We start from the raw sequence: 16,596 nt of genomic DNA on the forward strand, positions 1-16,596 counted from the left end.
CGTCCAGATGCTGAGATCACTTCAGACGCTGCTATATTTGTTTTGGTGACAAAGAGGAAACTGGATATAACAGAGCAGATGTGAATAAATGTATCATGTTACCACATAATAATACATAGAAAAAAGTTTCTTCTTAAGGTGAACAGGAAGCTTCAAGTAGTGTGGAATGTGTAATGTGACTGCTCGTTCTTCTTTTCAGAAAGGAACCCTCATGTACTGTAGGCTGGAATGGTCATTTTTACATTACTGAAGATTGTCAAATTTCAAGTAAGATATTACTGTACGTATGGTTACTCTTACATAATTATAATTACTCTGACTCTTAAAGATTCACCAAAAAACGTCTGGATTGTTGAAAGGTTTCTGTTAAAGTGTTTAAGGTCAGATATGACTCATGTTGTGATGGAGATGTTTGTGGCCTTATTTATTTATTATTTCATTAAATAAACCAGCCCTCATGGAATGACATTTGTTTGTTTCTCTTTAGCAGTGTTCAGCCATTCAAGGATTTTTTTGTCTGACTGGCCAGATCTATCCATGGAACATTTAGTGGGCCTCTGGCCTCATGGACTTGTTATCTGTAGACATACTGACTGTTCTTTTCCTGGAACTGGGTAAGTATCACAGGGGTATGATTTTTCCATTGCAGACTATGATCAGCTTACTTTATAAGCATTATGCATATGACCCTTGCCTTCTCCAGCACACATATAGCCATTTAATTATGCATCACATTCCAGCCTGGAAAGAATTGCAGAAATAACAATGTGTTGTTATTACAACATAATTCTTGTGCTTGTGTTTTTATTGAGTCAATTTTCTACTTAAATTCAGGACCAGATAAACTGACTGTTCACGCTCACAGTCTGAGTCAGTGCAGTCTGAACAAGGATGATATTAAACATAAAATAAAGATTTCTCAAAAGATAAACTAAACACATAAATAAATGTATTCTTCTTCTAAGGTTCCTTCATACATAACACCACTGGTCTTTCAGTATTATATAGCCATAATCCCCTCCCCCCATACCCAAACCAGAAAAGAAATCAACATCAGACCGGTAATGATTTTTATGACCTTTTATTTGAAATGTCAGTGTTCAAGAGAAAATAAAACAGCAAATATAAATATTAGCATATAAAATAAGAGTAACACAGAGGAGCAGGGAAGGGGTCTAAGCGACTTATAAGAAAGAATATTACAGCAGGATATAGAGTATTACGCCATCAGCAGACACACAAACATATAGAATATTTATATTTCATTTCTTCATATAGACATTGAGAAGCATTCTTGCACATATGCACAACTGGAATCACAAAAGAAACAGAAGGAGATTACAGAGGGTTAGAAAGGTATTGTACACGATGTGGTTTCGTTTTTGTTTTGTTTCATTTTGTTTCGTAGCAAGGTGATGGAGCAAGTGGCATCAATGGAAAACAAAAATGAACACAAAAATATGCGCGTTACAGCTCACGATTACCTAAAACTACATGTGTGTCACTCAAATTTTTTTGTTGATTTTTCCTTCAAAGTTAATCTCTATGTACAGTTGTGTTTGTTAGTTGGCCTTCGTGGTGCTATAGATTACTACATTTCAAACACATATTTTGAAGAGCGATTCAGATTTTTTTTTCATTATATTTTTTTCCTCGTTTTCCTGAAAACCAAACAATCAAAACGGAAAGAAAAAAAAAAAGTCAAAGTAACACATTCCAGTAGTAAGCCACTCACCCCGGGCTCTGAATCTGGAAAAGGGAGATCTGGTTGGACACTGGAGTTGAGAACAGCCTAGACTTTACAGCGGTAGCGGCTGCTAGCTATGTACAACCTGGGAAAAGAGTCATCACCGTCACCTGGGACTGTGCAGGTATGTGCAAGGGAGGAAACCAGCAACAGTGCAGGGGGAGCCGGGGCAACAGAACTGAACTAGGGTCGAAAGTGAGTGAGGCCTCAGAAATACCTCCACCCCTCTTCAACCCCTCTGAGTGGTATGTCCTTTTTAACCACTGGACGGATGAACTGAATATTGCCTGTGATTGGTCAGTGTTCCCCTGTAGACGATACCACTGATTGAGCAGAGGGGGGGGTGTTTTGAGAGTGGTAGTGTTACTTCTGTACATTCATTAAGTGAAGTCCTCATCCTCCTTGTGCCCCAGGGGTTACCAGGTACCCTGCGCAGCTGCCTGCTCTGTCTCCTTCCACTCCCCTCCCCCTCGAATACAAGCTGCCCCTTCGCCACACGGAATACACAACGAAAAAAAAAAAGCTCCATCTTATTACGCCTAGCTTATTCCCTACTACACACTACAAAACTCAGTTCATTTTAATGTCAAACAAACAAGCTAGCTAGCGTGTTCCGTGGTAAGGAAAGAAAGACTCTTTAGAATGGCTGGAGCATAGGGCTCCCCATGTACTACCATAACCTAACTCGGCCACCTAGCACAGGCCCTAGAGGTGAAAGTGCTCCCTACGCATTAGGTGGGTGGCAATAGTGGGTAACTCACTACTACGTGTCTACAAAGCGCTCGCTAGGCGACCAATCACCCGTCCCAGTCCACATCTTCCTTCCCCTTACGACAGTGCATCTTCATCAATTATTTGGCTCTCTGTTCAACGCAATGCAGTGAGTATGAGGTTTTTGAGAGAGGGGGGAAATTTTACACCTGAAGTCAAACAGCCAGGATATGGCTCAGACTGTGGTCAACGGTGACGGAAAGAACAACATGGCCGTTCCCAATCACTCAGACCCAAGACACATGGGGCTCATGCTCAATTTAATTATAATGGCTTTGGAGGGGACAAAAATAAACGCAAGCATGATATAGCTGAATATACTATACTATGCATATCAAAGCAATACACGGTTCAGGTTGGTGCTACAAATGCATTCGACAAAGGAGTTGCCAAAAAAAGACAACGCTCCCCGTCTGAATAAATGCATAGTTTCGTCCGTGGTTACATCTGTGGAAGATTATTCAATGACTCATGCAAATATTGCGGCCTTGGTTTCTAAGATCTACAGGTCAGTCGCTTGTGCCAAACTTTTCAGTGTGTTTTTCTTTTTTCAAGGGGAATATCCAACAGTGGTTTTCTAGGCACAAAACAAATATCTACTCGTCAGCTTAGCAAAACAGGGATAAAAAAAAAAAAGCCAAACCCCCTGAAATACATTTCAAAACACGGTAACACTTTGTGTATGTGAAGAAATCCAACAGAAGAATCACAACACAGGATATTGTGTCTTTTTTTGAAAAATAAAAACAGCCAAGATCTTTAAAATCATTATTGTCATCTATAATCAGAAATCCCTCCCTTCATTCTTACATTAGAGTGAATCAGACAAGAACCAACACCACATAGAATAGTGTTATACTTACAGGCCTATATAAGATACAGGAAAAGTCCTTCAAGCAATACACAAGCAATCCGAGGAATCATAACATAAAACAGAATCCAAATTGAATATGAGCTTCCGAATTCTTTTCACACTCACTTCCATACACATTCAGAGAGACTTCAGAGATAGTCAAAAATAAACAAACAAACAAACAAAAAAAAGGAACCTTACAAAAGGAAACAATACTATCCTTCATGGTACATGGATATTACCGGAGTACTTATCGGTTAACATGGCAATCAGTGAGAGGATTATAGAAGCCAGCTGAGGAAAAACAAAAAACGAAGAGAGAGAGAAAGAGAGCGAGAGAGGGCTCCATCTGGGCCTCCTCCTTTCCTCCGACTCTCTATCCACTCGTTCTCTCCATCCATCTCTCTGCCTCTCTTTCTCTTACTTCTTCTCCTTCTTGGTGGACTTCTTCTTGCTGGCGGGGGTCTGGGCGGCCTTGGGCGGCTCGGACTGGCCCCCTGGGGCACCTCCAGCGGCGGCACCACCGTCGGGGCCCGTGGCCTGGGGCGGGGGCAGGGCCTGCTGGGGGGGCATGTTGGGCAGCATCTGCTGCTGGAGCTGGAGCTGCTGCTGCTGCTGCTGCTGCTGCTGCTGGGGGTTGGAGGTGAGGGTGGCGGTGCTGCCGGGGATGTAGACGTTCTGGCGGTAGTCGGGCACGTGCTGCAGGGTGAACTGGGGGCTGTAGCGGGTGCTCAGGCCCATGGTGCCGGGGGTCAGCGTGTTGGTGGCCTCACTCACCTCTGCGGAGGACAAGAGAGAGGGACAGAGAGAGAGAGAGAGTGGAGGATAAGGGAGAGAGAGAGAGAGAGAGAGAGAGAGAGGGGGAAAGAGTTATTATCTCTGAAGAGTGTCCAGTCAAATGTTACATCACAGGTACGAGTGGAATAGAAGAGGGATGAGAATGTTATCAGATGAATGTGGGGTCGTGTGCCATGAGAGAGTAAACACAAGACTAGAGAAGGTACGTGTCCAGCTGCACTCCATCTGGAACAGAGCACGCAGACATCTCTGCTGAAACAAGCTTATGTAACGACTCCTTCTGCATTTCGCTCATGACTATGTGTGGCAATTATTCGTCCAGCCCCCCTCTTTCTCTGTGTTTGTGTGTGTGTGTGTGTGTGTGTGTATATGTGTGTGTGTGTGTGTGTGTGTGTGTGTATATATGTGTGCGTGTGCGTGTGTGCGTGTGTGTGTTTATGTTCATGTGTTCTTTCCCTGGGAAGAGTGTGATGGTGACGTGTCTGTCTGCCTCCCATCCCCCATCCCCACAGCCCCCTGCAATGCAGGCACAGAGAGGTGCTCGCCCCCTCCCCCTCCCCCTTATACCGAGCTGTAAACACTTGTCTACATGAGAAAAACAGAACGGGAAGGGAAAACACGGGAACAAGAACATTGGGAAAGAGAGAAACAGACCGAGAGAGAGGGAGGTAGAGAGATAGAGTGAGAGAGAGGGAGGGAGAGAGAGGGTGAAGAGACGAGAGCGATTTGAGCAGAGACGAAGGGACTGGCATTTCAGCTGACAGGCACACTGACTTAGCAACAGTGAGCTAACAATGGCCTCCGCACGTCATTGTTTTTGCTACAGTGACACATGTTTTGGTTAAGCAACAGCCAAGTCATCCCACCGTCTCGCTGACCACATCTGCCTCCGTAAGAAAATCACACAATGTTCCGGAGCTGGACAGAGAGTGCCAGTGCACAGGATCAGATTCATGGAATATCTGACCGATGTCCAGTGGTTAAAGCGCCTCGAATTTTATGGGTAGAACACGTCCTCTGGACAGAGATGGTTCCTGCCTAATATAATGAAAAGCACAACACGTTCACTTCTCCTTCATTCTCCTCCCCCCCTCTCTCTCCCTCTCTCTTTTCTCTCCCTCTCTCTTTTCTCTCTCTTTCTCTCTCTCTTTTCTGTCTCTCTGCCTCCCCACCCTCTGTCCGTCTCTCTCAATGGTGATGTGGCATAGGTCACGACCGCCCCGCAGTCTCAGAGCGCCCGTGGAAATGTCTGGGAGCTCTTGGTTCTGACGCAGGCAGTGGGGAGGGTGAGGGGGAGGGAAGATGGAGGCTGGGGAGGCTGGCTGGGGTTGTTTGGGATGGGGGAGAGCACAGTGGAGAGGGGAGGGTGGAGGATGGGGGGGGGGGTGGAGGATAGGGGCAGGGAGGAAGGATGGAGGCAGGGGAGGGTGGCTGCATGGGGTTGTTTGGGATGAGGGAGAGCAAGCCAGGACTGTTACAATGGAAATGATGACGGCAGTTTCTGTTCTGCATGGGCACGATGTCCTCAACATTTCTGAGCTGTTTGTATAAGTGTGTGTGTGTGTGTGTGTGTGTGTGTGTGTGTGTGTGTAAAGATAGCAGAAAAAAAAGAAAAAGCAAAATGAGCAAAGGCATTTTCTGGAAGGTCTCTTTGAATGAGTCATTATGGCTTTGTTTATTTACTCTCAACTGTGTGTGTGCGTGTGTGTGTACATATGATGTTATCTCCACTGTGTCTCTGATGTGGTCTGCGAATATGTGCCACTTTGCATCTCCGTCAACATTGGCCTGCGTATGCACGTGCGCGCTTGTGTGTGTGCCACACGTACGTGTGTGTGTGTGTGTGTGTGTGTCCACGTGTACATGCCTGTGTGTGCGTGTGTCCACGCGTACATGTGTGTGTGTGTGTGTCTGTGTGTGTGTCCACGCGTACGTGTGTGTGTGTGTGTGTGTGTGTGTGTGTGTGTGTGTGTGTGTGTGTGTGTGTGTGTGTGTCCATGCGTACGTGTGTGTGTGTGTGTGTGTGTGTGTCCACGTGCCCCGTGTGTGCTCTGTTTACATGTAAAACAGACGTGGGTGTGTGTGTACAGTCCACACTGTGTGGCGGCTGGTGGGCTCAGTAATGTTATTGGATGAAACATCCACCCTGACGTTTCAGTCATCAGTGACATCACCCCCACCCACTACACCCACAGGCAGGTGGGACAGTAACGACACACGCCTGCTCTGTAAGGGCTCAGTGGCTCGTTATGTAATACAAGCGAATGTGTGTGTGTGTGTGTGTGTGTGTGTGTGTGTGTGTGTGTGTGTGTGTGAGAGAGAGAGTTAGGGTGCGTGTTTTGTGTATAGATCTGGGAAAGCAGTGTCAACCCAATGAGTGCAGCTCTCATTGATGGGCACAGGGGCTTCATCAATGAGTCTGGATGCAGCTGTAATGCCTGGGGTGGTGGTGGTGGTGGTGAGGGGGGGGGGGACTATGAAGCGACAGAGCCCGGAAGACGAGAGAAACAGAGGAAGAGATAGACAGATAGAGATGGAGAGATAGTAATGAGAACCAGGGAAACGCTCACGACTGGAAGGAAGGATATCCTATCATTATTCTCCCTGGCAGGAACTGCAAGGTTATCTGATGGGGGTGGAAAATCAGACTGGAACAGGGGCAGAGATGGAGAGATGCAGAGAAGGAGGAGGAGAAGGAAAAGAGTGGAAGAAAACAGCAAAGACTGATGGCTGCAGGAAAGCAGAGGCAAGGAGAAGGGAGGATAAGAAAGGAGAAGAGAAACTAAGAGATGAGTAGAGAAATGAAGTGAAGAGAAGAGAAGAGAATGAAAAAAAAGGAGAGAAGGGAAGAGAAGAGAAGAAAGGAGGAGAAGAGAACAGAAGTGAATAGAAGAGAAGTGAAGAGAAGCAAATAGAAGAGAAGTGACTAGAAGACAACAGAAGACATGTAGAGAAGACATGTAGAGGAGGGCATGATGACACGACAAAAGATGAAAGGGCAGAGGGGAGGTGAAGAAGAAGGATGAGAAGCGAGAGAGACAGCACATGACAGAACGGAAAAACAAGAGACAAGAGAAATGAAGAGCCAAGAACCTGAGATGAGCAGACAGCGAGGGGATGAGTAGGTGGGAGGGGAGGAGGTGTGTGACGCACCGTTGGCGGCTGCCATCAGGGCCTGGAGCTGTTCGGCCTCGGTCGGGGGGTTTGGCCACGGTCCTGTTCCTACGGCAACCTCAGGATTGGCGGCCGCCCTGCCGGAGAAAGTGAGAAAAGGGGAGGGTCTCAGTGCAATTGCCAGGTGACAGCCATTTTTTTGGGGGCGGCTTCCGTTGCTGGTAGCCTACATGAAAGAGACGTTGTGTGCGATCGTCCCGCATGGAGTAAATAGGGGAGGGGAGGGGAAGGAGCCATGTTGAGTCTGTCCTCCTCTTCATTGCCGTTCTCACGTTATGTGACGGTGAGAAGCAGACGAACTTCCACTGCCAGAGGTGACCGGTTGCGGTCAGGGATGTGTTTGTTCGCACAGGCAGGCGTGTCACACACACACACAGACACACACACACACACACACGCACACACACGCACACACACACACATCGGCGTGACACATGTCCACACTAGGTGTGCTTCACCCTCTTCCTGCTCGGTTGCCTTAAACCGCGCCATGCTATAACTCTTGGGGAACATTAATGAGACCAGAAATGGAAAGGTAACAGCTGCCTAAAAGTGGGCCACAACACACACACACAAACACAAAACACAAAACACACACCACACACACACCACACACGCACACAAAACACATAGCCAAGTGTTTCCATCTGGCCGGCAAAAGCCTTGTTCAAAGCCTTGTTTAAAAGTGTGCAATTTGCATAAGTGAGGAACAAAAGCAAAAGTACTTCTGTTTTCCATTAGATTGACTTCATTAGTCCGACACACCACTTCTCTACGCAGACGGCCCTGTGACTGCAGGACAAACAGTCATTACCAGCTCTAGTGTTCCTCCTTACACACATAAAGACAATACTGGCCCACTTTCACTTGGGCTGCTACCATCTCACCCCTATCAGATGATAAGGATTCACACTTCACTACATAACATTCATGTGTCCAAAACATATAGTCATCATACTGTATAAAGGATCTGAAGAATTGGCGCAGGATCTATGCAGAATTAAGCTTTTATGTAGAATTAATGTACACACCGGATCTCTCTGGTATCTATCATCAATATCAACCAACACTGTACATATGTTGCATGGTATCAGCACTAATCACTGAATGCACACACTACCAGCGGGCACCACAACAGAAGCTCTCTCTGGCCATGTGGCCAACACAACACAACACAACACACCATAACACAATACATCTTTATGGCGGAGGTGAGCTGGATTTGACCCGTGGCTAGTTAGCGCCCAACTCATAAAGCCGGCATTCCCACTGCCTCTGGCCCCCGGGGGCCCTCTGAGAGCAGACCGGCTGCACAGGGGCCACTCTGTGCACTATGACCAGCGGGGCCCTCTGGCCCGGGCCCCACACCCACAAGGGGTTAAGAGGATGCCCTGGGTCTCTCGGGGGGCGCGATGGGGTCCCAACGGGGTCCCGCTTCCTGACTTATACGAGCCCAGGGGCCGTAAAACACCGCCAAAGTGCTACTCCTTTGGTCTCCCTGAGCCTGTGTGGAGACAATTAACTCCCAAACGCGATGGTGGAGACATCTGCACGGCGTACAGGCTTAGAGGAGGAGGAGGAAGAGGAAGGGGGTGGGGTGGCGGGTGGGGTGGGGTGGGCATGAGAAAACAGAAATCTGTGAGGAAGGAGAGAAGGAAAAAAACAAATGAAAGAGAGAAAAAAGATGTTGAAATGAAAAGTGCCGAGCGGGAAAGCAAGCAGCCTGCCAAAACTCTGCCTGCCAGGCTTCGCAAGACGGATCGCAAAAAAAGATGGAGAGAAAGAAAGAAAGAAGGAAAGAAAGAAACAAAGGAGGAGAAATGACGGGAGCCAAGCCCAAGAGAGCCCCCTGATCAGAACCAGAGCGGGACTCGGAGACGGAGACGGAGACGGAGACGTCCGTCCCTGCAGCTCTGCTCACGGGTCAGTCCCACCTCACAAATCTCCTCATGTCTCCTGTGGCCGCAGCCTCACCTCCGGCTATCTCCGCCCTCCACAGAAATTAGTGTGTGTGAAGTGCCTTTCACTCGACACCCTACTAATTACAACATCTAAATCTACATCGTGGCAATAACCTACTCATCTGCCAATCTGAACACACACACTCACACACATAAACAGACAGACAGACACACACACACACACAGATAGACACACACACAGAGGTCTGTCCTCAGACATACTAATGTTCTGCCCAGCTAAGCATTGCTAAACTCAGCTAGCCGAGATAAGAACGCCTCGTTTCACACTAATTCGGTCCACTTTGTTTCCGAGGTTTCTTCCCTTCCTGTGGCGGAGATTATCACATCCTGTGGCCGGGGTAATCACTTCCTCTGGTCACCACGACAGAGGAGGGATCCCGCACGAGAGCCTCTCACCATGAGGGAGGGCATTATGGGAATGTGGAGTCAGTGTACTAAACATAGTACTCATGTAACAAAAACATAGTACTCATGTAACAAAAAAACATCAGCCTGAATTTGTTTTAGACAAAAATCTGCATGACGAGAGAGGGGAGTTCACAGATGTGTCATGTCACTTACATAAACAGACAGTGTTTGTTCTTTTCATCTCGTCAGCCCCTCCGGGCGTATTACTCACCCAAACCAACAAGACCAAGGAGGAAGGGAAGGAATCACATCACACACCTACACACACTGCTAATCTACTGAGCCTCACATCCTACGGGCCAAAGCCAAGTCGGAAGCGGGAGTGCACACCTACACACTTCACACTCTATGGGAACCCAAAGTCTACTACTGTCTGCCAGGGACGGCCATTTTTAGCCCAGTGATGACTGAGGCCTCTACCTACACATCTATACCTTATCCTCCAGGCCGGCGTCCAGTTTAGGCAGGCAGAATTGGACTTCCGGCGACTGAAATGATTAAAGATAAACACCGTCTTTAACATCCAACATCCACAGTTCTACACAGTTCTACACAGTTCTAGGCTGTGGGAACTAATGACCTACATTCTTCATAGCTCTTCCAGAATAGTTTCGTTTTTCGCTGGCGCCCCAGCGTTGTGCCGTATGGAAGAGATTGCTGTAACTCCAATAATACAATAGATCTGATTTGATCCAAATGGCTCTTGCAGACATGGAGGCCCTGCGCTCTGGCTGGAATGTGTTGTGCAACGTCTGTTGTGGAAACAGTTGCGGCGCTAACAGCGCCGGCACCAGCTGGCATTAGATAGCGCCGCCGAAACGCCCGCCAGAGGAGAGGCGCCAACCGGCCTCCTCGTCTTTATCCTCCCCAAAATTTGACGACAGACTGGACCCCAGGGGGGGGGGGGGGGGGAAGGGGGTGGGGGGAGCGCAGCGGTGGTGTGGTGGACACTACTCTCGGTCCCCAACAAAAAAGCCAGTCCCCTTGTGTGAGGTTTCTTTTTTTAAACGCTTGCACATTATGACACAGGGGAGAGGACACAAGGCCAAACGCTGGTGAAATAAAAGAGCAGATCTTTTTTTTTTCTCGCTCGGCCCTGTCTGGCCAGAACCTGCTTCGAGCAGCTGCTCAGAGGGCCACGGGAGGGAGAGAGACAGAGAGTCACGGAGCGAGCGGCGGCGGCGGCCATTTTGTTTCATAGCGGGTAGTCTGAGAGAGAAGATTGGAGCCGGAGGGCTGTTGCTTTATTTCATCGTTACGTATGCTTTGTTTTGATTCGATCCCTCCTCTCTGTTCCCTTTTCTCTCTCTCTCTCTCTCTCTGTCTCTCGCTCTTCCTCTCTCTCTCTGTTCCCCTCTTCTTTTAGCCTTGAACTGGAACAGTTTGTTTAGATTCCGCGGTGGCCTTCCAACAGACCTTGACACACAGTACTGTTGCGTGTTTTTTTCCTTTCACACATCCATTTGAAGGTAGTGGAATGCAGAGGCCATCAACGAGAGAATGAGGGAGAAAAAGAGGACTAGAGAGAGAGTAGAGAGAATGTGTGTTTGTGTGTGTGTGTGTGTGTGTGTGTGTGTGTGTGTGTGTGTGTGGGAGTGAGTGTATGCAAAAGCTTGCAGTGTTGCAGTGTCAGAATTAAATCTGTAAGCCCTTGCTTTTGTCCTGCGTCACAACGATGTTATCTGCACTGACAGAACGGTGAGCAAGGGATGGAGAGAGAGAGAGGGGAGAGGGAGAGAGAGGGGGAGAGACTGAGAAAGACAGGGAAAGAGAGAATGTGTGGAATAGCCCCCCGGCGCTGCAATCTAGCGTCTCCTCCTCGCCTGCTGAGCGGAGCAAGGCGATGCGCAAACAGCAGGAGGCCTGCATCATGTCATGCAAACACACACACACACACACACACACACACACACACACACACACACACACAAAAACGCAGCATGTATACCACACAAAGCAGCAAGCTCATAGCCCCTCCTTGATCCACTGCCTGTTCCTAATAGTCTATTTTCAGCTGAGCATTAAGTGCAGGTCATGTCCCCCTTTGTGTAACTTATAGATGAGACATAGACCTCATCCAGTGTTGTTGTTGCCCAGACCCTTTGGGCTGTTGTGTTATGTGAAGCTCCTTGTTGTTGTCTGAGAATAGGTCAGTATGCAGTAGAGGGACACAGGGGGAAGAGGACGAGATGGAGACACTTACCCACTAGGTCCGGGTCTCTGGTTCTGGTTAAAACGCCAGTCCTGGTTAGGAGGCTTTTGCTGCAATGAGAGAAAAACAGAGGAGAACACATTGAGTATGAGTGAGTGGGTAAGGATGTGTGCATTTCCACAGCCCACAAAGGGGGCCCTTCAGAGTCTTTATGTCCCATCCAGGCCCCCGTCCAGGGGCCCAGCTGTGCTGTCTGGAGGACAAAGGAAGGAAGGGGTTAAGATGGCCTGCATACATCCTCTCAGCTCCGGTGGCCATTTGCTTTTTTCTTTCTCTCTCTCTTTCTCTCTTTCTCCCTCACTCTCTCTCTCTCTCTCTCTCTCTCTCTCTCTCTCTCTCTCTCTCTCTCTCTCTCTCTCTCTCTCCGTAATCCACCGAGCATGAAATCTCTCGGAGGGACGGAGAGAGCAACTCGCGCTGCGGACAAAAGTTTTTTTTAATGAGGACAACAAGAAAAAGAGTATCAGGCAAATGGAAATCTGATGACATGTTTTGAAGGGGAAGAGAAGAGAAGAAAAGATAAGAGAAAAGAAGAGAAGAAAAGGGGTGCGGAGTTGTGTTTGTGTGATTGGTGGACACACACAGCACTTCCCCAGAAGAGACAGAAACGAGAAGAAGTAAAAACAACTACACAAGGGAGCCGTCCAGGACACGGAACGTTCCAGAAGCAACTTCAGAAGAACAGAGCTTGTACAGACAGACTGTTGTCTCTCTCTTTCTCTCGCTCTGTCTGTATCTCTCTCTCCCTTCATACCTCCCTCTGTCTTTTTCTCCCTCTCTCTCTATCTCTCTCTTCCCACATAAAAGGGCACGCAGGCGTCTGTCCCATCTCCAGCACTTAACCCCGTGATTTTAAACCGATAAGGCAGATGCGGCGTTTGCCCGCCAGACGAGAGCAGGACGGTCGGCTGGGGCAGTGCCGGCGAGCGCACAATCGCCGCTTGTTTTCCCCAGCGACACGACAAAATGACCGCCGGCACTAATTGAAAGACTGCGCGATACAGCGTTCCTGAACAAAGATGGGATTGTGTTTACCCACACTAGTTCCAAAAAAGCAGGAAAATACAAAACAAAAAAACTATTTCATAGCAAGCTTTTTGGAAATTATCACTCGTATTTCATCACAGAGTTTACTTAAGTTGGACGAATGCAAAAGAGATAGAAGTGGTGGATTTGTAGATAGATAGAAAGATCTCTCTCTCTCTCTCTGCCTCTCTCTTTTTGGCAGTGTACTGAGGTGCTGAATGGACTCTTGGCACGGGACCAGTTCGGCATCCTAATCGCGGGAACAGCTCCCTTGAGAGACAAAGTGTGTGTGTGTGTGTGTGTGCTTTTGTGTGTGTTTGGAGGGGGTGCAGTTGACTGCTATGGGCGAGCTGAATTATTGAAAGGGCTTTGCTGTCGGTGACACACATGGGTGCATCGCAACATAAATCACATCTCCTTCTACTCAAGCAACAAACTTAAAAACACGCACACACACTAAATATCTGAGTTAATGCATCACAGAGAGAGGGAGAGCGTGAGAGAGAGAGAGAGAGCGTGAGAGAGAGAGAGAGAGAGAGGAATACACTATCCCTACTAAAGTAGGCCATTCCAAAATATCTGCATTACAGCAGCATACAAGAGCAGCTAAACCTATTATTACCAGCTCTGCTGCCAACAAGCTACAGTAGCAGATGACAGACGAAGACACAGGCTCCGTACGAACCAAAACAACCCATATAGAGTAACATGACGGGAGCTCACGGAACACAACATATGCCAGGCGTCAACTCCTCTGATTGCTGTAATCCTCTACTTCCTATTCTCTCTGATCTGAACCGCTCGCTCCTTTCTACGGGCATGGCAGTGACACCTCGGGAGAGATTTGGTGGTTTCCTGTCACGAGCAGCTGCATGCTACGAGTTCCGCTCCGATACGCCGGAGTCCGTGACTTTTACTGGGGCGAACCGGTCGAGGTTACATCTGCGGAAAGGAATTTCAGGTTATAAACAGCAACTTGTGAACACAAGCCACAAGTCTTGATGTCGCCGTACTAATGGCTCCCTCTCTCTAACTCACTGCCCTCACGATAACACCAAGTACAAACAAAATGTCGGCGAAGGCCCGAGAAGATTCTTGTGGGAGGCTCGGTCGCGGAGGTAATGACACATCTCCAGACTTGACAGAAACCAGAGGGGGGAATTTTCCCTTCGAGACTTCCGCTCCGCTCCCTCTCAGGGCTGGGTCGGAGCGGGAGATTGAGGACGGTGCGATGGTGGGATGCGGAGAGAGAGGAATAAATACTTCTCCGCTACGTTCCAGGGGCCCAACATTCCATCCCTGTGAGTGAGTCGGTGAGAGGGACTGCGCACTCATGAGGTCACGCTCAAGGTCATGCAGTATCCAATGGCAACACAATGTCTACTGTGTGTGTGTGTGTGTGTGTGTGTGTGTGTGGTAATGTGTGGGATGGGTGTGTGAGTGTGTGAGTGGGGGGTGGGAGGCTGGTGAGTATGTGGGTATATGCAAACACATGTCCAATGCTCCACTTGAGCGCCTCAACACAGGGATTTCTCCAGTACAGCTTCACATAAAGGGAGACAGGAACCCCCTGGCCTCCGATGCAAAACCTGCATGCAAACAGCACCGAGCAGAGCAGAGCTGAACGTGCCCAGGGGAGGTCAAACGCAATAAAACCAAGAGTGTGCACATGCCCCGTGCCCTTTCACACAGAACATGAAACCGTGACGCCTTTGTGCATTTCTCAACTGAAGCTCAATGTTTACCTCTGACAATGCAAAAACCCCCATAATCCTTTGCATCTCCTAAAAACTGAAGCGTAATGCTCTTCTACAGTCCATAAAAGAGGACAAGTATTAGCGAACTGACGGACGTCATTCCTACATACTACTTCATGACGGATGTAATTTTACTCCAGAGGGAAAACTGCTTTAATACTGCCTTTAGAAACAGCTTACCCAAGACACAGCCATAACAAACTTGATGTGTTTGCGGTCTGCTATCACGCTACGCTCACAGCTCCAGAACAAAGTGTGTTTATGAGTTAGTACACAACATAGACTAGGGGGGATTTGACTACATGTAAATCTGACTTCCAGGTAACCAGAGTGCTACTGCTAGAAGGGAACCAGGTGCTAATCAACACACATCTGGCCTCCATCTCGCTGCCCCCTCTCTCACACACACACACACACACACACACACACACACACGTGTGTGTCCTTGTGCCTCCCGACATGCTCCGCTTCAGAGTGATCAATAGCCTGTTAACCCATCCGGCGCTGCTGCTGCTGCTGCTGCCGCGCCTCCATAGCTGCTCGTCATGAATGGAGGAAACAGAACAGCCCCCCGGCCTCCCGCCAAAGAGCGCTTCAGGAAGGGGGCGACCGGCGGGGGGGGGGGGGACTCACATCTGGGAGAGAGGACAGCAAAAAGCCCGCGCACACACCACCAGCACTCAGAGACTGAAAAACACCAGAGGAGGCACCACCTCAATCACTGGGTTCCTGCTGCAGAGGAAGTCGCTGTTACCTAACATTGTTTTCCATTCTGAGTGTATCTGTGTGTGTGTGTGTGTGTGTGTGTGTGTGTGTGTGTGTGTGTGTGTTTGTGTGTGTGTGTGTGTGTGTGTGTGTCTGTTCCTCCCTCCTACCCACTCCCCCCTTCTCTCATTCTCTGTCCTGCTCTCAACCGGTGCAGTGAAAGACAACACAGTGACACGCAATGCGACTTTTGTTTGATAACACACATGACTGGAAACAAAAGAGAGGCCAGATTGCTTCCCCAATCGCCACACCACGGGACTCTGGAGCAGATACTGAAAGGACAAAGGGAGAAAAACAGAACAAAAAAATAAATAAAAAAATAACAGAAGAAACCTAACAGCTTAGTGGAGTTATTCACATCCAAAAAGCTGTCACAATCTGTGAAGCACAATATAGGGCACAACAAGAAAAGCTTAGGGACGGACTTTGTGCAGGACGACAGTGACCGAAGACGGGCATTAATCTGGCACGCACGCTCTCATTTCAAGACAACGCTGACCCTGAAAGCCTATGGCTCAGAATCCTGCTGTTCAATGGAGGAAGCAGGACAAAGAAAATGGCCGACATAAAATGCAGACCTCTACCACCCGACTAAGAACGACTATGAATAAAAGACACAGGAACGGTGTCTGAAGCTAGGATGAAAGGTCTGTGTGTGTGTGTGTGTGTGTGTGTGTGTGTGTGTGTGTGTGTGTGTGTGTGTGTGTGTGTGTGTGTGTGTGTGTGTGTGTGTGTGTGTGTGTGAGGGGGATTCCAACATAGCGGGAATCAAGAGTCCCTTTCCTGCTCCTGAGACAGCAGTAAAGGAAGAGGGGTGAAGAGGCAGAGGAAAGCACAAAGCAGGGGAACAGGCAGAAAAGAAGCTGACGCAGTAACAGCACCAATCTCCAACACACACACACACACACACACACACACACACACACACGCTGCCCAGGATACCCTGTGGAGAACACGCAGCTCTGCCAGGAACAAGCAAAGGCTTAGCCTCCCTCTCACTCTCTTCCTCTCTCTCTTCTCTGCCTCCCTCTCTCTTTTTCTCTTTTCTGGTTCTGGCCTGTTGGTCGTGGGTCCATTAGAGGGCCGGGTCCATCTGTCAC

At 48.4% G+C, this 16,596-nt stretch overlaps 1 protein-coding gene across 4 annotated transcripts in view; it reads right to left on the reverse strand.

Moving 5' to 3' along the window:
• Positions 1-1,065: 1,065 nt before the first annotated feature.
• The window catches only part of LOC134068448 (protocadherin gamma-A11-like), a 119,124-nt gene continuing 103,593 nt past the window's right edge, over positions 1,066-16,596 (reverse strand). For 2 of the 4 annotated variants that reach the window (XM_062524067.1, XM_062524065.1), the window contains exons 2-4: positions 11,937-11,995; positions 7,263-7,420; positions 1,066-4,150 (exon numbers count right to left, since the gene is read on the reverse strand). In XM_062524067.1, coding sequence (XP_062380051.1) covers positions 3,792-4,150; positions 7,263-7,420; positions 11,937-11,995 — 576 coding nt within the window. In that variant the 3' untranslated portion in view covers positions 1,066-3,791. The remainder of the gene's footprint in view (positions 4,151-7,262; positions 7,421-11,936; positions 11,996-16,596) is intronic. The other 2 variants (XM_062524066.1, XM_062524068.1) reach the window with 2 other exon arrangements.

This window comes from Sardina pilchardus, chromosome 21, assembly GCF_963854185.1.
Source record: "Sardina pilchardus chromosome 21, fSarPil1.1, whole genome shotgun sequence".
Lineage (NCBI taxonomy): Eukaryota > Metazoa > Chordata > Actinopteri > Clupeiformes > Clupeidae > Sardina > Sardina pilchardus.